Source organism: Staurois parvus, unplaced genomic scaffold (genome assembly GCF_062004578.1).
Source record: "Staurois parvus isolate SC_StPar_1 unplaced genomic scaffold, SC_StPar_1.0 ptg000042l, whole genome shotgun sequence".
Classification (NCBI taxonomy): Eukaryota; Metazoa; Chordata; class Amphibia; order Anura; family Ranidae; genus Staurois; species Staurois parvus.
The window spans coordinates 420133-444244 of NW_028317838.1; the positions used below are offsets into that span (position 1 = coordinate 420133).

At 44.2% G+C, this 24112-nt stretch overlaps 1 protein-coding gene across 1 annotated transcript in view; it reads left to right on the plus strand.

Moving 5' to 3' along the window:
- LOC149470476 (uncharacterized) overlaps nt 1–24112 on the plus strand; it is a 491741-nt gene that overhangs the window by 20402 nt on the left and 447227 nt on the right. Inside the window, exon 2 of the mRNA XM_089663270.1 lies at nt 13090–14106. Coding sequence (XP_089519396.1) covers nt 13388–14106 — 719 coding nt within the window. The 5' untranslated portion in view covers nt 13090–13387. The remainder of the gene's footprint in view (nt 1–13089; nt 14107–24112) is intronic.

Below are 24112 nucleotides of genomic sequence, written 5' to 3' on the forward strand. Positions count from 1 at the left end.
CAGTGCTGGCTGGCTGCTGATTGGCTGATGCGATCACATGTCGTTGAGGAATGCATTATGGGTCAGCGCGCCTTGTCTGCGCGCCTTCCCAGACATCCCCGCTCCGTTGCCGCACATGTCCGCCGCCATTTTCGGAAAAATTTCGATTTGCGCGTCCGAAGTAGGCTATTTTTCGGATTCGGCGCGAATCAAAATTTTTCCGATATTCGACTCGAATTCCACTTCGGCTACTTCGATTCGCTCATCTCTAGTCATTATTCAATGATGTTTTGCAGGGCGGTAGGTTTCCTGAGGAGATACTCTTGGCTAACCTGTCTCTATTACCTAAACCCCTGAAAGACCATCATTTACCTCAAAACTATAGACCAATCTCAGTGATGAACAATGATCTGAAAATATTTAGCCGCATTCTGGCAGATAGGTTGGCCTCATTATCTCCTCTTTGGTCTCACCGGACCAATCGGATTTATCCCAGGCAGACTTATCACGGACAATATTCCTCTCACATTAAATGTTATTCAGGACACCAATTTGCATTCTAAAGAAGTTTTGTTGCTGAGTCGGGACATTAACAAGGCCTTTGATGGTGTCCTCTGGCCATACTTGTTTTCATTACTGCAGAAGATGGGCTTTAGTGATGAATTTCTGTCTGGTGTACATGCTTTGTATGACTCCCCCCAAAACAAGAATAAGACTTCCAGGCTGCAATTCTGTATTTTGTACACTAGGCGGAGGTACCCGTCAGGGTTGTCCTCTTTCACCCTTATTATTGGTGCTTGTTTTGGAACCCTTGGCAATTGCAATAATCACACTCAGACATTTCTGGTTCCCCATTATTGGTTCACATTTCACAATTTGTATGTATGCAGATGATGTTATGCTTTTCCTTACTAAACTGTTGGTGTCATTGCCTGACTTCTGCTCATTATTGAATGACTTTGTAACAGTATCAGGTCTTACTGTAAATTTTACTAAATCAGTAGTTCTGCCTATTAATGTTCCTGATTCCCTGGGTGCATCTCTCCGCAATTCTTTTCCATTTCGTTGGACCACAGATCAGATTTCATATCTAGGTATAAACCTCACCCCCAGATACTCAAAATTATTTGCTGCTAATTGGCCACCATGTGTGTCACGCCTCTCACCTCTATTGAAGATCTGGCATGGATCCCCTATCTCATTCTTGGCAGAGTCACGGCAGTAACAATGAATGTCTTTCCTAAATTACTTTATTTAGATCACTCCCAATCCCTGTCTCAAAAACGTTCTTAGATCGCTTTCAATGGATTATTAATAATTTTATTTGGCGTAACAAACGCCCTCGTTTTACTTCATCGGTCCTCTACTGGTCACAATGGGCGGGAGGCCTAGGTCTCCCCAATTTCTGGCTTTACTACCTGTCAGCCCGTTTCGCACAGCTATCACAATGGGTGACTATTACTTCCCAGGTCCCATGGATCAGATTTGAATCTCAGTCTATACATCTGTTCTATTTACCATGTGTATTATGGTCCAAAATTCCCCTCCCTCGTTATTGCTCTATAACTCCATTGTTGCCCAATCATTGATGTTTTGGTCCCGTTATAAACTTAAATTGAATCTTGTCTCCTCTGTCTCACCAGGTTCATCATTTTTTGGTGACCCAAATTTTATTACAGCATTCTCATCTTCACAGGTATTCCGTTGGTGGTATGATAGGTCCTTTATTAGGTCATCTGACTTTCAGAGAGGAGGATCTTGTATCACTTTTGAGATGCTACGCATACTTTTTGATATTCCGCTTCGTGAATATTATTATTATCGACAGATTAGACATTTTTTTAATTCACATTTTGGTCTTACACCTTCATCTCCGATTTCATTTTTTGAACGTATTAGCCGTGACTCTCCTAGGGGCAGGGGTCTTATTTCATATTTGTATCGCCAATTTTTGGTTACTTTCTTTCCCTCACCCCCTCTTTATAGACAGAAATGGGAGGCTGATAGTGATGTCACTTTTTCTGATGAGGATTGGGATTCCATGGTGGATAATGTGTGTAAGAGCTCTAGATCTTTCTGTCCGTGAGACGGCCCTCAAAGTAATAACCAGATGGTATCATACCCCATCTAGACTACACGCCATGTATCCAGGGACGTCCCACCTTTGTTTCCGGGGCTGTGGCCTTGCTGGTACTCTAGTGCATATATTGTGGGCCTGCCCAAGCCTCTCATTGGTGTGGCACAAAATTTCTGAAGTTGCCTCTGCAGTGGCAGGTGCTCCGGTGCATCTGTCTATGCAGTCCTGCCTACTGGGAGCCCCTATCTCGGGAGTTCAGACTGAGGTTATGAGGCTAATCCATAGCATTTGTATATCCACCCTATGGGCTATTGCCCTACATTGGAAATCCCTCACAGTACCATTGACCACAGTTCTGCAGAGTTGATGCGGTGATGCTCATGGAGAGAATTCATTATATTCTATTGGATAAGATGCATTTATTTGACAGAAAATGGGAACTTTGGAGAACTCACAGGCATTTACTAGATCAATAAGGACCATTTATGCTTTGATTGATTGAGTTACTTTGTTGGTCGTTTTATAACTCTGCCTCCCTCTCTACCTATATTGCTCATGTACTTCATTTCTTTTCTCTTTTTTTTCTCTTTCCCTTTATTCTACATAATTTCACCTTTGAAATGAATACTGCAGTTGTTCCTTGTTTCTCTTGTATATTCTATTTGAAGCTGTAATACCATTTTGAAGTCTATTTCTTAAAAAATAAAAATGTTTTAAACAAAAAAATATATATATTTAGTATAATTCTACAATTTTTGCAACTAACAGCTCAATGCTGTTAGCTAAACCTTCTACCAATAGCTGGACAACAAAATAACAAACGGATCACCCTTTCATCCAGCTGTGGTCTAATGCTGTTTAATGCCCATGATACCCAGCCAAGCATAGCCTCTTTGAACAATGCATACACTTACCAACTGCTTATATCTGCAGGCTGACATCTTATTCCCAATAGTCTATCCTTGGCCTGACTCCTATAAAACAGATATTTAATATCTTGTTTTTTGGCCTCTGTAGGTTCTGAAGATGTTCACTGCTCCCCCACATTTTCCTTGGTAGCCCCGAGTTGGGCCTGCCCAGGACTGTTTATTTTCATCCATTTATATCCCAGTGACATAGACAGATGGACAACCTACCTGTTTTCACATCATGACCTTTTGGCCTCCTGACCTGTTTTGTCAGACATTTCTCTCTCTTTACTAACCTTGCTTCCCCCACTTCTCTCCTTTCTTTCTCTTATTCCTGTCCCAGGGGTGATAATGTTGCCATGATGCGACACCTACAATCAGCTTTGCATCTGTCCTTTATCATGGCTCCAATAAATATACTTACCCTGAATGTTCGGGAAATAAAAAAATTAAGGCCTTCAAATCCTTTGCCCATGCCAAAGCACATGTGGTGTGCCTGCAGGAGACTCATTTCACTGCCAGCCATATGCCGAAATATCTCAGCTCTTCCTACCCACAGGTTTATATGGCTTCTGCCGCAACTAAACACACAGGTGTACTCAAAGCTTTCCACTGCTCTACTCCCTTTACACCCAAGGCAGGGAACTGGGACCCAGAGGGCCGTTATATTTTCTAGGGGGTCACCTCCTTGACTCAGAGGTCACTATAGCTTCATACTATGCCCCAATTGCAGTCCTAACTCCCATTTGCTACAAGTAATAGATTCCCATAAATTAGGTACACGTTTACTATGTGGCAATTCCAATCGGCTAGTTTATCCCTTTTTAGACAAATCCCCCATAACCTCTTATCCATCCACATCCTCCTTCCAGCAACAACCCCAACAACGCTCTCTCATAGACACATGGCAAGAAGCTAACCCAGCTAGAAGACACTATACATACTACTCATATCCACATAAAACTTTCTCCCACATTGACCATATATTTCTAACTATAGGTGTGGCAGAACCATTCCGCCTGGGCTTCCTCATGCAGAGCAATGCGTCTCAGCCAATGGTCCCCTTTTCTGGCAAGTCTTCCAGCGCTCTGTCAAGGCGGGTATTAGAGCTCAAAACCAATCCTTCCCTGCTATCCCAAACTACGAGTCAAAACTTTGTGTAGGGTGAAATGAATGAATCTTTATTAAACACAGCTCAGTATATACAGCTTCACCCCCCCCCCTCCTCCCCCACCAGACAGCCTGGCACCGGGGTTTCCCCACCCACAACAAAACCCTACCACCCAACAATACAGTATGAATTCTATAGAAGGGAAAGACTACAAGTTCACATTCCCCTAAACAAACAGTGTAGAATGCCTGTCTACATAACATCTGCTAAACATATACAGCTTTACCAAGGGGAGAATGGGAAGACCAATTACCAAAGGGATAAAACCAGAACAGAAAGGGCAAAATGTGATCACAAAGGGACTGTTTGTCACAATAGATATGTCCCCAGCCTTCCTATCCTGAACCATCATACCTTACCCCTGGACTGGTCACAAAGCTGTCCTCTTCACCCTCTCCTCCTTAGTTCCCCAACAAACTAGCACTACATGGAGTCTAAATGGCCCACCCATCCCACAGACTGGACATTGAACTAGCCATCAAAGAATACCTGACACATAACACAACCGATGACATCTCTCTCCTGACCTTTTGGGAAGCCCATAAGTCTGTAATTAGAGGAGCCTGTATCAGCCAAGCCTCACATCTCAAGAAAGGACAGCAAACAATCCATCACCGCTTAGAAACCTCATTTCATCAGGCCAACAAAGCCTTCCAATCAGACCCCTCACCTTCTCATAGATTGTCCTGGACAAGTCCAGGCTAGAAATAGATGTTTTCTTGACAGAATCAGATGAAAAAGTTCTACGCCAATCCAGGCATGAACATTATATGAACGCAAACAAACCTGACACTTTTCTAGCCCTGGCACTGCGAACCTCAGACCACACACACAGACTTGTCCATTTAAAGATTACAAAAACTTCACACACCAGCCATCCTAATAAAATATTACAGGTCTTCCACAAACATCTAGCAGAATTATACTCTGAGACCGGCTCCTATGATGAATCGCAGGCCACTGAACTTTTCTCAAGCCTATCTCTACCAACACTCTCCGCTTCTCAATGTTCTTCCCTGGAAACACCTATTACAGAACTTGAGGTCCTGAACTCCATCAAGTCCCTAAAGTCTAATAAGCGGCCTGGCCCAGACAGCTTAAAGCCCTATATTCCAAAATATTTACTAACCTCCTTCCACCTTTATTGGTTAATGCATTTAATGCCTTACTCAAAGGTTATTCTTTCTGCTCAGACTCCCTACATGGCTTAATCTTGGCTATCTCCCTTCTTAACATACCCGGCTGTTTCCTTTCCTTAGACATAAAAAGCCTTTGACTCCAATGGATATCACCCCTTTACACCTCCCCAAGGGCTTACTTGAGATATGTGGGTTACAAGTCAAACTTTTTTTCAATACAAAGGGGAATGAGGCAAGGCTGCCCCTTGCCCCCCCCCCCCTCCTTTTCTAGCGAATGAACCTTTAGCACAGCTGATAAGAACTAACACAAATATTAAAGGATTAGAACTTGGCGGTCATCATCATAAGTTTTGCTTTTTCTCTGATGACAATCTCCTCTTCATGTCTTCTCCTTTGATCTCAGCACCCAACCTTCTCCAATGCCTGGACCAATTTGCAGTTATTTTGGACCTGGTTGTGAATCCCAAAAAGTCTACAGCTCTTAATATCTCTCTACCCTCCTTAACTGTGTCACAACTACAACGTCCTCCACCCTTCTCTTGGTCCAGTCAATATATTCCTGATTTAGGACCCAAGCTGATGGCAGACCTCAATATTCTATATTCTGCTAACTACCCTCCTATGTTAACACACCTTACTAATCTTATGACATCCTGGTCCAAACTACCCCTCTCATGGATGGGTTGTATCATGATTGTAAAAAATGACAATTCTGTCCAAAATATTATACCTTTATTGGGTCCTACCTATATCTATACCTTTTTGTTTCCTCTGCATATTTGTGTCACCCCACCACTTATGTATGGGGCACTATTAAACTGCATCTGCCCAGGTCCATCCGTACCTTACCGAAACTTAGAGTGGTCTGGGGCTTCTGAACTTTGCAAAATATTTCCAAGCTGCACATCTTGCTCAACTCCCTAAATATCATGCAGAAAAAGTGACCCCCCCCCAAATGGGTAGCTATAGAGTCAGTAGATTGTGACCCCTTATCAGTTGCCAATTTACTATGGCTACACTCCAGAGACCATCGCTTACTCCAAAACCCAATTACTCAACATTACCCATATATCTGGGACAGTCTAAAGTTCTGATACACCTTACAGTCACCCCATAACCCACTCATGGCATACCTCCTCCATCCAGGCTTTTATCTGGCAAGGATGCCTCCATCTTCTTTTCATGCTTGTCCTAGAGCTAGTCTAGTTCAACACCAGACTCCTTTATACCCTTCCAAACCCTATGTGACTCCCACAAAATATCTAGACCTGAAAGTTTTAGATATCTTCAGATCAATCACTTTTGTTCCTCCCACTTACACACCAACCCCCTCCCTCCCAGACATGACTAGGTTTGAACACATATGTAAATGTAACCCCCATGTCAGAGGTTTGATTTCCACCTTATATACACAGCTATCAGCTCCACCACCATGGAGACTAACCACAAAACTCTCATGTCCTGGCAAAAAAGAAAAAAATCACACAGGTGCTGCAAACACCTAGCACATTATTCAAGCTTTATTTAAAAAAAAAATTTAAAAGACAAAAAACATCCAAAATATGTACATGGAAAAGCCTAAAAAGCCACAGTGATGGCCCAAACAGATGGCAGCGTCCGACTGGTGGTGCGGTCAGCCTGCTGATGCATTGCGGGGACGTGTCCCTTTCCTCAGAGCTGAAGCCGACAAGAGTTGATGCCCTAATATATATATGTGTGACCAGTGCTGCCTATAGTAAAGACCTCTCCCCTCAGGTACCTGGTCCCTGTCCGGATTGCTACATTCATTCCATCCTAATCCCTGACTTGTTTTCATGGCTGCTCTGAAGCAATTACCAGCCTTCACATTTGGTGGACATGCCCAGTTGTTCAAACGTATTGGTGCAAAATATTCCATATGCCTACAGTTCTTTATGAAGAAGTTACAGTATATATATCCATCCGGCCACTGCCTCATTTAATAACAAGCCCCAAGAAGTATACCTTATGGCGTGTCTCCAAGCTATGGATGGAAGGAAAGGGATCACCCCACCGGCAAGTGAGAAGAGGGGAGCATGAGTCAGAGCAATTCCAGTGTCAGCCAATACAAGTAACGGAATGGATGCAGTGTGACCAAGCCCAAGTGGGTGTGGAGAAATGCATCAGAGGGCGTGGCTAGAATGGCAGCTGAGGCAGTTCCTCAACACTGGACTGGGGTCGGTTGACCAGTGTCCATTCCTTTACTTGCATAAGGTCCAAGAAGTGACACACTGGCAATTCAAACTACTCCTGTAGGTCACCACCACGGCTTAGCAAACCATAGTAAAGGCTTGGAAATCCCCCCACCTCAATACCACTGAAACTAAGAATAGTGTCACTCGAGCCACGATACATGTCAAAGTAGAAGCCGTCCTATTAGACAGAGTGCATAAAAATGAACAACTATGGCAACCATGGGTTGACCATTTCCTACCCTCAAACTCTGATGAAACCTTACTCTCTTTGTAGTCCTGAGTCCATTAGGTAACCCACTACTCAGTTGCTACTCTATACAGGCACACACCCTCCCCCCCTGGGGACCTCCTCTCCTCCCCCCTTATCTGTACCCCTTTCTTCACTACTCTTGCTCTTATCTCTCCATTGCTCTCTTCCTTTTCACCTTTCCTCTCATTAGCTCTTTATCCCTTATGGGGTTTCCCAATTGGGGGAACCTACACTATCGGTTTGAATTTTCAGTGAGGCGGACAGGTCACCCACTTGTCTGCCACTGATATCTGCATACAGGTTGAAGTACTAAATCTATACTCCCACTGTGAGAGTACCAGAAATGATATTATAGAGTATATAACATGTTTCAGTCCCTACATTCACTCCTCCCTTGATACTATAGCACTGTTATCTCTTGCTGAAGTTAAAGCAGAGCTCCACCCAAAAGGGGAAGTGCTGCTTTAACTAGTTGCCGACCGCAGGTAGCCAAATGACGACTGCACTGCAGCCGGCCAGTTCTGGGAGGCCGTCATATGATGTCCTCCCAAAACGCGCTCTCCTGCATGCCCCCCGTGATCTCCGTGATTGCTGTGTCCTATGACACGCTGGTCATCGGAAAATGCAATTGCCGGTTCTTGACTGCACTTTCCTCACGCTGTCAGAAAGTACTGCCTGCAGTTGTCAGAGGAGGGAACATCAGGGCACTGGTCAGTGCCCTGAGGATCGGTGCCCAGCAGCGCCACCCACCAGTTCCGTCCACAAGTGCCCAGCAGTGCCGCCAGTCAGTGCCCAGCAGTGCTGCCAGTCAGTGTCACCTATCAGTGCCGTCCTCATTAGTGCTGCCTATCAGTGCTGCCTATCAGTGCAGCCTCATCAACGCCCATCAGTGAAGGAGAAAAATTACCTGTTTGCAAAATTTTATAATAGAAACAAACTTTTTTGCTTTTTTTCTGTTAATAGCACAAAAAAAATAAAACACCCAGCGGGGAGTAAATACCACCAAAAGAAAGCTCTATTTGTGTCTAAAAAAAAAGATAAAAATGAGTACAATGTTGCATGACCACACAATTGTCATTTAAAGTGTGGCAACACTGAAAGCTGAAAATTGGCCTGGTAAGGAAGGGGGTATAAGTGCCTGGTAGGCAAGTGGTTAAGGACCCCACTGGCACCTTTTGGGGGGTAACCGAAAATGACAGGTACCTGCTCCCACGTCTGCTGCAATCACCTACATGATCAGAAGCGGAAGTTGTCCTCCCCCCTCCCTCCCTGTAGTCTTCTGGGACACATGAAAGGTCCTAGAAGACTACAGGACCATTCACAAAGCACAGAGATACTCGCACATGCTCAGTGGGCACCCGGATGTGAAGCCGCAAGCTGTCACAGCTGTGTGCCCACACTGAAGATGCCGGCACTGGAAACACAGGGTGGCCGGTGAAACGGGCTGCGGGGAGGACACCACGAGATCGAGGGACAGGTAAGTGCCCGTCTTTTAAAAGTCAGCAGCTACAGTTTTTGTAGCTGCTGACTTTTATTTTTTTTTTTATTTTCACTGGAACTCCACTTTAATGTATGAAGATATTATTTGTAGTGTACAAATTACAACCTGTACGTTACCTCTAAGGGTTGTACCCCTTCTGACTTACTGTTGGTGAGTCCTGCAATCACATTGTTATCAGCTCCTTGTAAAACTATTATCTCTTTCCAATAAAATCTATGAACAAGAGAAGATATGGACCCCACAATTCCTCTATACAGGTGAAACTCGAAAAATGAGAATATGGTGCAAAAGTTCATTTATTTCAGTGCAGCAACTGAAAAGGTGAAACGAATATATGAGATAGACTCATTACATGCAAAGCAAGATAGTTCAAGCCGTGATTTGTCATCATTATGATGATTATGGCTTACAGCTCATGAAAACCCCAAATCCACAATCTCAGAAAATGAGAATATTGTGAAAAGGTGGAATATTCTCGGCTCAAAGTGTCCCACTCTAATCAGCTAATTAAGCCATAACACCTGCAAAGGGTTCCTGAGCCTTTAAATGGTCTCTCAGTCTGGTTCAGTAGGAATCACAATCATATGAAAGACTGCTGACCTGACACCATCACTGACACCCTCCATAAGGAGGGAAAGCCTCAAAAAGGTAATTGCAGAAGAAGTTGGATGTTCCCAAAGTGCTGTATCAAAGCACATTAATAAAAAGTTATATAGAAGGGAAAAGTGTGGAAGAAAAAGGTGCACAAGCAGCAGGGATGACCACAGCCTGGAGAGGATTGTCAGGAAAAGGCCATTCAAAAGTGTTGGGGACTTTCACAAGGAGTGGACTGAGGCTGGAGTTAGTGCATCAAGAGCCACCACACACAGACGGATCCTGGACATGAACTTCAAATGTCGTATTCCTCTTGTCAAGCCACTCCTGAACAACAAACAACGTCAGAAGCGTCTTACCTGGGCTAAAGAAAAACAGACCTGGTCTGTTGCTCAGTGGTCCAAATCCTCTTTTCTGATGAGACAACTTTTGCATGTCATTTGGAAACCAAGGACCCCGAGTATGGAGGAAGAATGGAGAGGCCCAAGGACCCACGAGTATGGACGAAGAAAGGAAAGGCACAAGGACCCCGAGTATGGAGGAAGAATGGAGAGGCACAAGGACCCCGAGTATGGAGGAAGAATGGAGAGGCCCAAGGACGCCGAGTATGGAGGAAGAATGGAGAGGCCCAAGGACCCCGAGTATGGAAGAATAATGGAGAGGCCCAAGGACCCCGAGTATGGAGGAAGAATGGCGAGGCCCAAGGACCCCGAGTATAGAGGAAGAATGGCGAGGCGCAAGGACCCCGAGTATAGAGGAAGAATGGAGAGGCGCAAGGACCCCGAGTATGGAGGAAGAATGGAGAGGCCCAAGGACCCCGAGTATGGAGGAAGAATGGAGAGGCCCAAGGACCCCGAGTATGGAGGAAGAATGGAGAGGCCCAAGGACCCCGAGTATGGAGGAAGAATGGAGAGGCCCAAGGACCCCGAGTATGGAAGAAGAATGGAGAGGCCCAAGGACCCCGAGTATGGAGGAAGAATGGAGAGGCCCAAGGACCCCGAGTATGGAGGAAGAATGGAGAGGCACAAGGACCCCGAGTATGGAGGAAGAATGGAGAGGCACACACTGCAAGATGCTTGAAGTCCAGTGTGAAGTTTCCACAGTCTGTGTTGATTTGGGGAGCCATGTCATCTGCTGGTGTTGGTCCACTGTGCTTCATTAAGTCCAGGGTCAACACAGCCGTCTACCAGGAGATTTTGGAGCACTTCATGCTTCCTTCTGCAGACGAGCTTTATGGGGATAATGACTTCATTTTCCAGCAGGACTTGGCACCGCCCACACTGCCAAAAGCACCAAAACCTTGTTCAATGACCGTGGGATTACTGTGCTTGGCTGGCCAGCAAACTCGCCTAACCTGAACCCCATAGATAATCTATGGGGCATTGCCAAGAGAAAGATGAGAGACATGAGATCGAACAATGCAGAAGAGCTGAAGGCCGCTATTGAAGCATCCTGGTCTTCCATAACACCTCAGCAGTGCCATAGGCTGATAGCTTCCATGCCACACCGCATTGAGGCAGTAATTGCTGCAAAAGGGGCCCAAACCAAGTACTGAGTATGCATGCTTCTACTTTTCAGAGGTCCGATATTGTTCTATGTACAATCCTTGTTTTATTGATTGCATGGAATATTCTCATTTTCTGAGATTGTGGATTTGGGGTTTTCATGAGCTGTAAGCCATAATCATCACAATGAAGCTTGAACTATCTTGCTTTGCATGTAATGAGTCTATCTCATATATTAGTTTCACCTTTTAAGTTGCTGCACTGAAATAAATGAACTTTTGCACCATATTCTCATTTTTCGAGTTTCAACTATATACTCCACAATTCTCCCATGTGGACACCTCGTAAGTGGTTCTCCAGTATAGACTCCCAGTTTGGAGAACTCCTTTAGAAGAAGCCATCAGCTAAAATCAAACTCACTACTCTACAGTATGGTGAAGACCAAGGAGGCCTAGCAATACCAAATGTTAGACTTTATTTTATAGCTGCCCAACTTCAACATCTTACCAGCTGCGACTTAGTAGACACATTAGATCCCATCCATCGATTGCTACTTCCATCAGATACAGATTTCACATCACTCTCACACTTGTTAAAGGGCTGTAGATGGCACCAGTGGGAAAGGCATGATCTCTCATATATTTATTCCAGTCTTTTGACTCTTACCGAAGACTTATAGAAAGAAATGGGAAACAGAGAAAATAAGAGAGAGTGGTGGGAGGTGATTGTGACCTCCATACCTCTCATCTCTCTGTCCTCTTCACAGAAACTCAGTCATTTCTTTTGCATAGATCTTTCAGAACTCCAGCTCAATTGTTCAGCTAGGACAGGAGGGATTTCCCCTTATGACCCCAATTGTAGTGGTGATGTCGGGGATTTGATACATGTTTTGGAGATGTCCAAATTTATTCAAAAAGTGGAACAATATGACCAGTTTTGTAATGTTGGTGTTCAATATTCCTCGGGTGTGCCTCTTGGTGTCAATAGAGGAGGAAATATTTACACCTCCTCCTATTACAAGTCATATAGCAATAGTGAGGCTGCTTGACCACAAAAAGTATCCCGATCTTGGCTATCATCTCAAACTCCCAGCAGACACCAGTGGGTTGAGCAGGTGATCTCCACATTAACATGTGAAAAATGAACTCTCCAACATTGTAATTCCCCCAGGAGATGTATGTCTGGCAGAACTGGCTGGATACTCCTTGTTCACTCCTAGTTAGTTCTTCATAGGATTTTAAAATCTTAGCTCTTTTAGCCCCATAGAAGGAGAACGGCCAGTTGTATCCTACTGAATGGTGACTACATGGGGGGCCCATACTTGGGGTATGATCCTGTAGACACGGGCCTCATTGATCGGTGTCAGCTATCTATGTATGTACTGGGGGGGAGTTACTTGCCGTGTACAGCTGAATTGTTCTAGGTTGTTTCTTCTTTTCTCTGTTCATTTGTTTATAAAAGGTAAAAGTGACACCATAGACAAAGCAAGTTATTGTTCTGTATGATCTGTAACAGTGCCACAACTGCCTATACATGAGAATGTATGACTCCATTGTCTGGGCTGAATGTTGGGAATACTGTGCGCACTTATAAACTTTCTTAATAAAATCTATTTGATTAAAAAAAATACTGTAGATAATGCTGTACATATTCTTTCTATTCATAAGATATATTTAGTAATGAACATTAAAAATAGAAAGTAACTTTATGTAGCCCTTTATATAGAATTCTAACTTTTTTCTTTCTCTACAGGTAGATTGATGAACCAAGTTTTTGGGACATTTTGGTCTTCATGAATACAGCTGAGTCACATGGAAAACAAGACATATGGATGTCTTAATTGACTGAAAGTCTTTACTGCAGTTCATTGGAGGATTCACACGGGATACAAGTCATATCTAAAAGTCATGGTTTGGATCCTCTTCCACATTGATCCAGCAGGAGAAAAGTAATTTCAGTGTTCTGGAAGTGACAATGGCTTTACACTAAAGTCCAACCCCAGTATACATAAGAGGAGTCATTTCAAACTACTTTTTTTGTAGATTTTACAATGGAGAGAAAATATATCACACACCAGAAGGTTCACAATGGAGGGAAGCCACATCAGTGTTCTGAATGTGACAAAACTTTTACACACAAGAGAGACCTTACAGTACACCAAAGAGTTCATACTGGAGAGAAGCCATATCAGTGTTCTGAATGTGATAAAGCTTTTTCACGGACGTCACATCTTATCAGGCACCAGATTGTTCACACTGGAGAAAAGCCATATCAGTGTTCTGAATGTGGTAAAGCTTTTACTCAGAGGTCAGATCTTATCATACACCAGATTGTTCACACTGGAGAGACGTCATATCAGTGTTCTGAATGTGATAAAGCTTTTACACGGAAGTCACATCTTATCACACACCAGATTGTTCACACTGGAGAGAAGCCATATCAGTGTTCTGAGTGTGACAAAGCTTTTACAAGGAAGTCAAGCCTTATGATACACCAGAGGATTCACACTGGAGAGAAGTCATATCAGTGTTCTGAATGTAATAAAGCTTTTACTCAGAAGTCACATCTTATCAAACACCAGATGATTCACACTGGAGAGAAGCCATATCAGTGTTCTGAATGTGATAAAGCTTTTACAGTGAAGTCAGATCTTATCACACACCAGAGGATTCACACTGGAGAGAAGCCATATCAGTGTTCTGAATGTGATAAAGCTTTTACAGGGAAATCCGATCTTATCAGACACCAGAGGATTCACACTGGAGAGAAGTCATTTTAATGCTCTCAATGTGATAAAACCTTTACAGTTAATGCCGGTCTAATCTATCACCGGAGGATTCACAAATTTCAGCATAGACTATATTCTGGAAGAAAAGTGATATTAAAGAAGTTTCAGGTGTCACAAGTTAGTTTCACATCCCCAATGTCATCCCACAAGCTAAAGAAGAAGGGAGAAGATAAAATGTTACCTTAAAAGAAACAAACTAAAATCTGAGCAAACTGGAATGTAATGATTGGATGAACTGAGTTTAGTGCTTATGTCCATCAATACACAACTAGAAGGGATTTGAATATTTTATCTTTGACAATTGCTTTAAGATAAGTATCAATAACTGAACAGCTTCCCTCATGATTCTCATCTTTATCTGTTTTATGGAACTTTGAATGAACATGTAATGCATTTTCATGATTCACCAACTGAGTTGTGTTTCCAAGCATTTTCTTCATTTCTGTATCCTGAGGTAATACATGACCAACACTGCCTCAGTACCAGAGACTAGGATGGGGTCCAATTGTATCTTACCAAGTCTCTGAAGCCTCAGTGGGAGAGTCCATTCCAGGTTCTTTTGACTATTGATACATGATCAGCCAGGCTTGAGGTCTCCACGTAAGCCCACCTTGTCCACTCCTCCCAATACATGTTCCATCTCCTCTCCCATTATCAATGACTTCTTTCCACATTTCATCTCCTCTCATAGGCGACAACTTTACAGGCAGGTCTGTGTCTGTGACACCAGCTAGAAAGAAGTCTGTTCAGTGAGAAAACAACATCCCAAGCTGATGCAGGCCTTCCAATACTGAGTTACTGCTGATTTAGGGGATGTATTCAGCAGTAAAACGTAAGCCCAGCTGGCCACTTGTGTTCCATGTGGTTCTGCCAAATGGGATTCCATCAGGTGAAGATCAGAAATCCTTGTTCCATGTTTTCTCTTTCCAGCTATTACTCCTCTCCATAGACTAATCACACAATACAACTGCCAGAGATCTGAACTTACAAAGTGCTGAGTGTGCGGTCATATTCCTACCACTTCTTCCGGGGGACTGACATTCCTCTGATTGGGGTTCACAATAATCACTCTGAGTGCACACATCTCTTTTTGGTGTAAAGTTTGTAAAGAAAACTTCTTCTCCCTGGAAATATTACAACGTTGGCACCAAAGTGTAACTATGGGCAAAATCACTAATGACATTAATAATGAAATCTGTCATTAGCAGAGCAGGTTTTGTTTTTCCGAGTCTCCTATTGTATTATTTTTTTTTGTACCTCCCAGTAGATTGTTTGTTTTTTACTACTTCCTGTAGAAGGCCAAGTCTTTTGGGAAAAATGGCAGTTGGAGGGGTTGGGGCAAATCCTATAACACTGCTGGGGGTGCTCACAACTGTCAGTTGTCATTCATATGGGGGGTTGGACCTTATAGAGAACCTGTTGCTGTAACTGCTGTAGAAGCGTTAGCTGAAGTTGGGCTTTACTTGTTGTCTTACTTATAATCTATCTAAGACTTTCCTGTACAGGGTGACAACGCTGCTGTGTAATGTTCCTGCAGAATGATCAGGGTTGTCACCCTGTTACAGAAGGTGGGAAAATAACAGATCTACAGACAGGACCAACAGCTGATACAACTATGTTGCAGAGGGAACTCTGGGAATGCTAATGACAGATTGCATTACACATTCAGTTAGCAGACTTCCTGCTGTTGGTCTGATGTTTGAATTGTGTTCTGATATTTACTGTCCTGCTGTAAAAGGTGTAAATGATCGCCCGCATGTTTCCTGTAGTAGCAGGGACTACAAACTCATATCAGGAATAGTAGGATGGCTACCTACCGACGAGGGTCACCTTTTTGGATTTGGGGGGAAACATTTCACATGGTTTCTTTCCATTAATGACACCGACAAGGGGAGTCTCACTTCACTAACAATAGGAGAGCCAATCACAGGCCAGTAACATTTCATGGTGTCTCAATGTATTGCAGAATGTTTAATCCCCATTGGTCCAATGGATTCCTAGTCCTTCCAGATGATATTACTTCTTGTGTAGAAGGAGCACCCTAAAATGTCTTCCCTTCTATTCCACCCATAGCTGTACTTTAGGTAATGTTGCCCCTCCCCCATATCTGTAAGGGAAAGCCTCAATTTCTCCCAATACTCCCCTGGCCTTCCAGTGAGAAGAAACATTTTCTCTGGAGTGGAGATGTTTTATGCAGTGAGCCCTTCATAGACGGGATGGGGAATCTAAGTAATCTAAGATAAGTAAGATGAACCGGTGTACTGGAGTCATGGATCAGATAACCAATGACACCATTGATGGTATAGCAGAGCTGACAGCAGAAGTGGCTCCATCACCTAAGGTGGTGTCACAGAACTGCATGGCAGCTGACTATCTCTCAGAAGCTCAAGGTGGAGTCTAAAAACTGGTGTCAGAGAGTGTTGTACATTTATATTAGATCATGAGGATCTCAGAAGGGGATATCTACACAAGGTAAAGGAGTTCCAACAGTCACCTGGGTGGGGGGAAGTGGGATCCATTTTGTTGGATGGGGTTAGTTGGAACTTGGTTGAGTAATATGGTGGCTTTGCTTTTTTATGCACATGATTAAATTCACATTTTAGAACAGAAGATTACTTTAAACCCACAAACATGCTTTATTTTCTAAATCAGAGACTATAATGGTGGTAGTTTCCATTCTCTATCTCACAGGATATTAGCACATCTGTTTATCAAATGCATATTTTCTGTAAAAAAACCCACTAAAGATCATTTTAATATGCTAAAAAAACAATATATGACACAATTTGTTTGGTGAAATGTAAAATATTGTGTTTTTATATCAAGTATATAGATACTAAACATACCAAACTTGCCAAAATTGTGCGTATTTGTGAAATGGTGACAAACTTCAGTACCAGAAATTGTCCATAGGTGACGCATTAAAAGCCTTTAGAGGTCATCAGTTTATATAGTGAACCATGAATGACGGCCCTAGAGTTATTCCTCTCCCTCTGCTGTGTGCAGAGATATGTACAATGTGTAGTGTGATTGATGTTTTCCTACATAACCGCACCCAACCCTTGCAATTGCTCATGTATACGGGAACTGGAGGCTTTAAAATGTGTTTTGTGTGTTTTTTCATTTACAGTGTGTTACTTTACACTTTTCTTTCTCTGAACTTTATTATTGCCATATAGGGGGTTAATAGCCTCGCATGTGATAACATATTGCTGGTCACAGATCCACTTTAAAGAAACACGAGGTCTATCAGACCCCTAATGTCACCTCTGGACCCCAGAAAAGATGGTCAATCACAGATCATGTTTGATCAGCTCCTTGAAGACACGAATGTACATCTGCCAAATCTGTATCTGAGTAGACCATAGAAGCAGTATTAGAAAGAAATGTGAGCATGGCTTCAGTCAGGCGATGGTGCTGGTGGTCATGGTCTTGTTCTCCTTCAGGTCCTCTCACCTTGTAGATGGTGACATGGACTTGTGTGGGAATGAGCAGGAGGGGCTCGGGGTTCTCTTGTACCCAATCAGCTTGTTATGGATAAAAGATGAAAGTGTCTTCTGGGAAGTTACAGGGATTTGGATGTTTAGAGGGTTACATAGGTGGGCGGGGCTGGTTTTAACGAGGGGCGTGTCATATGTTAATCAGTTTATTAGCATAGATGATATAAATGGTATAAATAGATCCTTGAAATGTAAACAATCTATGTCTTTCCTTCTGTTGTTAAAGTGTCACATATATATGATGAATAAAGTTGGATGATATTTTCACAGCACAATACCGTGGTCTGGGTTCTTCTACAACACATCCCCCCAAAAATGTCCTCTTCCAGTTCTAGGAGTCTGGTGGAATGGGACACAAGCTGATGGTATCTCTTAGGCCCCTTGTACATGGGATGTGGGTGCATGCAAGATTTTATTTTTTTACACAAAGTTTTCAGAGACGAGATATTTCTCACACAAGCCATGGATATATGTGGAATTACACCCCCAACACACATTCTGCTACTTCTGGGGATACCACATATGAGAGCATTTTTGGAAGCCTAGCCACGTAAGGGGGTCCAAAATCTAATGTCCACGTTCAGGCTTTCAAAGGTCATATTTAGCTTCCTTACTACCTATTCCAGTTTCAGAGGTCCTGAATTGCCAGGAAAGTGCAAACACCTCCCAAATGACCCTTTTTTAGAAAGTAGACACCCTAAAGTGTTTGATCAGAGGCACGGTATTTTGCAGATCTAATTTTTATCAAAAGATTTTGAAAAATGCAAAAATGAAATAAAAAATCCATGCGTCGGCCTGCCTGGGGTATATAGCTGCAGCTGCTGCTCCTCCAATTATATATTCTCCAATATACCCCTGGTTACCCAGTTCTGGAAGGGCATCATATGACGTCCTTCCAGAACATGCACTGCAGCGCACCCCCAGGGGTGAGCACCTGGCAACATCTGTGATCACTGAGCCCTACGGACACAACTGATCAAGTGATGATGTGGCCTTTTATCACGTGATCAGCTGTATCCAATGACAGAGCAGATCAAGCAGTAAATACAGTTGCTGGTTATCGGTAACCAGCAGATATCAAAGCATATATCAGCACTGGTCATCAGGGCCCTCATGATCAGTGCCTTGCAGTGCTGCCCAGCAGTGCCTCCCACCAGGATCCAGCAGTGCCACCCATCAGTGCCCCCTGCAAGTGCCACCCAGCAGTGCCGCCTATCAGTGACCATCATTGCATATCAGTGCCTCCTCATCAATGCCCCCCAGTGTCACCTCATCAGTGCAGCCTATCAGCGCCCATCAGTGCTGCCAATCATTGCCATCTCATCAGTGATGGCTATCAATGCGTCCTATCAGTGGTGCCTCATCAATGCACATCAGTGTTGCCTATCCTTGCCACCTCATCAGTGCGGCCTCATCAATGCACATCAGTGAAGGAGAAAAATTACCTGTTTGCAAAATTTTATAATAGAAACAAAGCAAAGCTTTTTTTTTCAAATGTTTTTCTCTTTTTTTTTTGTTTATAACTCCCCTCCCCCCCAGCGGTGATTAAATACCACCAAAGAAAGCTCTATTTGTGTGAAAAAATGATAAACATTTCATATGGCTACAATGTTACATGACCGCGCAATTGTCATTCAAAGTGCGAGAGCGGTGAAAGCTGAAAATTGGTCCGGACAGGAAGGGGGTGACAGTGCCCAGTAGGCGAGGGGTTAAAGGGGAGGATCTAGAGGCTGAAGGTTTTTTACCTTCAGTGTGATGCTCCTCCCCCTTATACTTATCTGATCCCGATCCAGCACTGTGCACAAGAATAGAAGCTCTCCAGGGTCTCTGACTCCTCATTGGCTGAGATACAGCAGCCAGTGAGGAGGGAGTGGGGGTGGGTCAGACCGTGCTCTGTGTTTCTCATAGTTATATAGAGGCGGCTCGGGAGTGAGCACACATGAGTGCCCCAAAGTAAGCATCTTGCCTGGAGCGCTGGTAGGGGGAACCGGGAAGAGGAGGATCCTGGTGGATCTGTGCAAACCTATTACACAGAGCTGGTAAGTTTGACATGTTTGTTATTTAAAAATTCTGAACCTTGACAACCACTTTAATCTTCTGATTTTGTGAGCACATAAACGCATGTAAATGTGAGTAAACGCAATGCAACGCACATAAATGTGACTCTGGGAGCAAAATACAAGTCTGGCCCCTCTGATCACCTGTGCTTCCCGATGATAAAAACGTCCTGCGAACGCATGTAACCTCACATGTGGGGAGTCATGAGAAACGTGCAGTTCCTGGTGTGACCGGAGCCTGACCGGGAAAACGTTTATCTGGGGTGACGTTTGGGGACAATGTGATCAGTGACACCCACTTATGTCTGATCTCACTATTACTTTTCTTTTCTATCTGAGTTTTCACTTCAATACGGGAAATAATGTGAAATCTGAGGGAAATCTGAGAGCCATATGAAGACTTTGGGCCGTTCTATTGTCTGTTCATATGTCTGTGTGTACATCACACCGAAAAGAGGGACATTTACAGGGCAAAGAGGGACAGAGAAATATGGTGTCACACAAGGGAGAGTGATGGGAGATATGATCAAATACAATCTCATTACCTCCTCTGCTCACACTTCCAGCAACGTCTCCTCTATAATTCCTCCCACATGGAGCTTCCTGTCTGTGCCTGATCTCACTTCCTGTCTGTGCCTGACATCACTTCCTGTCTGTGCCTGACATCACTTCCCGTCTGTGCCTGACATCACTTCCTGTCTGTGCCAGACATCCCTTCCAGTCTTTACCTTACATCACTTCCCATCTGTGCCTGACATCACTTCCTGACTGTGCTTGACATCACTTCCCATCTGTGCCCGACATCACTTTGTCTTTGCCTGACTTCACTTCTTGTCTGTGCCTGACAACACTTTCTGTCTTTACCTGACATCACTTCCTGTCTGTGCCTGACATCACTTCCTGTCTGTGCCTGACATCACTTCCTGTCTGTGCCTGACCTCACTTCCCGTCTGTGCCTGACATCACTTCCAATCTGTGCCTGACCTCCCTTCCCGTCTGTTTCTGCCATCAGTTCCTGTCTATTCCTGACATCACTTCCTGTCTGTGCCCGACATCACTTTGTCTTTGCCTGACTTCACTTCTTGTCTGTGCCTGACATCACTTTCTGTCTTTACCTGACATCACTTCCTGTCTGTGTCTGACCTCACTTCCCGTCTTTGCCTTACATCACTTCCCATCTGTACCTGACCTCCCTTCCCGTCTGTTTCTGACATCAGTTCCTGTCTGTTCCTGACATCACTTCCTGTCTGTAACTTACCTCACTTCCTGAATATACCTGACCTCACTTTCTGTCTGAGCCCGACATCACTTCCTGTCTGTGCCTGACATCTCTATCTGTCTGTGCCCGACCGGACTTCAAGTCTGTGCCTGACATCACTTCCTGTCTGTGCCCGACATCACTTCCCATCTGTGCCCGACATTGCTTTATATCTTTGCCTGAAACACTTCCTGTCTGTGCCTGATATCACTTCCTGTCTGTAACTTACCTCACTTCCTGAATAAACCTGACGTCACTTCCTGTCTGTGCCAGACTTCACTTCCTGTCTGTGCCTGACATCACTTCCTGTATGTTCCCAACATCACTTCCTGTCTGTGTCTGACATCACTTCCTTTCTGTGCCCGACCTCACTTCCTGTCTGTAACTTAATTCACTTCCTGAATATACTTCCTGTCTGTGCCGGACATCACTTCCTGTCTTAACTGACCTCACTTCCTGAATATACCTTACATCACTTCCTGTCTGTGCCTGACATCATGTCCTGTCTGTACCTGACATCACTTCTTGTCTGTCACTTACCTCACTTCCTGAATTTACCTGACCTCACTTCCTGTCTGTGCCTGACATCACTTCCCCTCTGTGCTCAACATCACTTCCTGTCTTTGCCTGACCTCACTTCCTATCTTTGACTGGCATCACTTCCTGTCTGTTCCTGACATCACTTCCTGTCTGTACATGACATCACTTCCTGTCTTTGCCTGACATCACTTCCTGTATGTACGTGACTTCACTTCCTGTCTGTGCCTAACATCACTTCATGTCTGAACCTTATATCACTTTCTGTCTGTAACTTAAATCACTTCCTGTCTGTAACTTACCTCACTTCCTGAATATACCTGACATAACTTCCTGTCTTAGCCGGACCTCACTTCCTGTCTGAGCCCAACCTCACTTCCCGTCTGTGCCCGACATCGCTTTATGTCTTTACCTGACCTCACTTCCTGTCTGTGCTCGACCTCACTTCCCGTCTGTGCCCGACATCGCTTTATGTCTTTACCTGACCTCACTTTCTGTCTGTGCTCGACCTCACTTCCCGTCTGTGCCCGACATCACTTTATGTCTTTTGTAACGGAACCGGAACCCAGACCGCACTGAGTTTTTCCGTTATACCACAGCTTCCCCTGTCCGAACACCATCCACGGACATCAGCCTTGAAATCCCTCAGAAAATAGACAGCACCCAACTCTTCTAAAACAGGAAGCCAACTCAACTTTATTTTACACAAAACAACATGTTTTATACAGAGGGTGGGGAAAGACAACCAGGGACAGGAAACACCTCATCAGCCCTCCCCATCCAACCAAGACACAGAACAATGGGATGCAGCCATGCTGCAAAGGACATTGACCAACCCCCGCACCAATACACAAACAGTACATCCCATAATAGTTTGCTGGCCAGCAAGACACAATAGAACTAAGGAATAGCCACATGGCAGTAGACAATGGGCAACCATGTGGCCGAGAACAAAGGAACACACACTATACACAGGACTTGGACATTCACATGTACACCCTGTACCCTAACAGGCGCAGGGTCACTTAAACATAATGATTTGGGAAGATAATACAGTGGTCCCCCGACACCCAAAAGTCACTCCCTTCACATCTTTACATGACCTCACTTCCTGTCTGTGCTCGACCTCACTTCCCGTCTGTGCCCGACATTGCTTTATGTCTTTACCTGACCTCACTTCCCGCCTGTTCCCGATATCGCTTTATGTCTTTGCCTGACCTCACTTCCCGTCTGTGCCTAACATCACTTCCTGTCTGTGCCTGACCTCACTTCCCATTTGTTCCTGACCTCACTTCCCATCTGTGCCTAACATCACTTCCTGTCTGTGCCTGACATCACTTTTTTTCTGTACCTTACATCACTTTATGTCTGTAACTTAAATCACTTCCTGTCTGTAACTTACCTCACTTCCTGAATAAACCTGACCTCACTTCCTGTCTGAGCTTGACATCACTTCCTTTCTGTGCCTGACATCACTTCCTTTCTGTGCCCGACCTCACTTCCTGTCTGTAACTTAAATTACTTTCTGAATATACTTCCGTCTATGCCGGACATCACTTCCTGTCTGTATCTGACCTCACTTCCTGAATATACCTGACCTCACTACCTGTCTGTGCCTGACATCATGTCCTGTCTGTGCCTGACATCACTTCCCGTCTGTACCCAAAATCACTTCCCGTCTGTGCTCGACATCACTTCCTGTCTTTGCCTGACCTCACTTCCCGTCTGTGCCTGGCATCACTTCCTGTCTTCCTGACATCACTTCCTGTCTGTACATGACATCACTTCATGTCTGTACCTTACATCCCTTTCTGTATGACCACACTTTCTGTCTGTGCCTGACCTAACTTCCCGTTTGTTCCTGACCTCACTTCCTGTCTTTACTTGACATCACTTTTTTTCTGTACCTTACACCACTTTATGTCTGTAACTTAAATCACTTCCTGTCTTTAAATTACCTCACTTCTTGAATATACCTGACCTTACTTACTGTCTGAGCCCGAAATCACTTCCAGTCTTTGCCTGACATAACTTCCTGTCTGAGCCCTACCTCACTTCCTGTCTGAACCCAACCTCACTTCCCGTCTGTGCCCGACATCGCTTTATGTCTTTACCTGACCTCACTTCCTGTCTGTGCTCGACCTCACTTCCCATCTGTTCCCGACATTGCTTTATATCTTTGCCTGACCTCACTTCCCATCTGTGCCTAACATCACTTCCTGTCTGTGCCTGATCTCACTTCCCCTTTGTTCCTGACCTCACTTCCTGTCTGTACCTGACCTTACTTCCCCTTTGTTCCTGACCTCACTTCCTGTCTGTACCTGACCTCACTTCCTGTCTGTGCCTGACATCACTTCTTTTCTGTACCTTACATCACTTTATGTCTGTAACTTAAATCACTTCCTGTCTGTAACTTACCTCACTTCCTGAATATACCTGACCTCACTTCCTGCCTGAGCTTGACATCACTTCCTGTCTGTGCCTGACATCACTTCCTGTCTGAGCCCGACCTCACTTCCCATCTGTGCCCGACATCGCTTTATGTCTTTACCTGACCTCACTTCCTGCCTGTTCCGGACCTCACTTCCCCTCTGTGCCCGACATTGCTTTATGTCTTTACCTGACCTCACTTCAT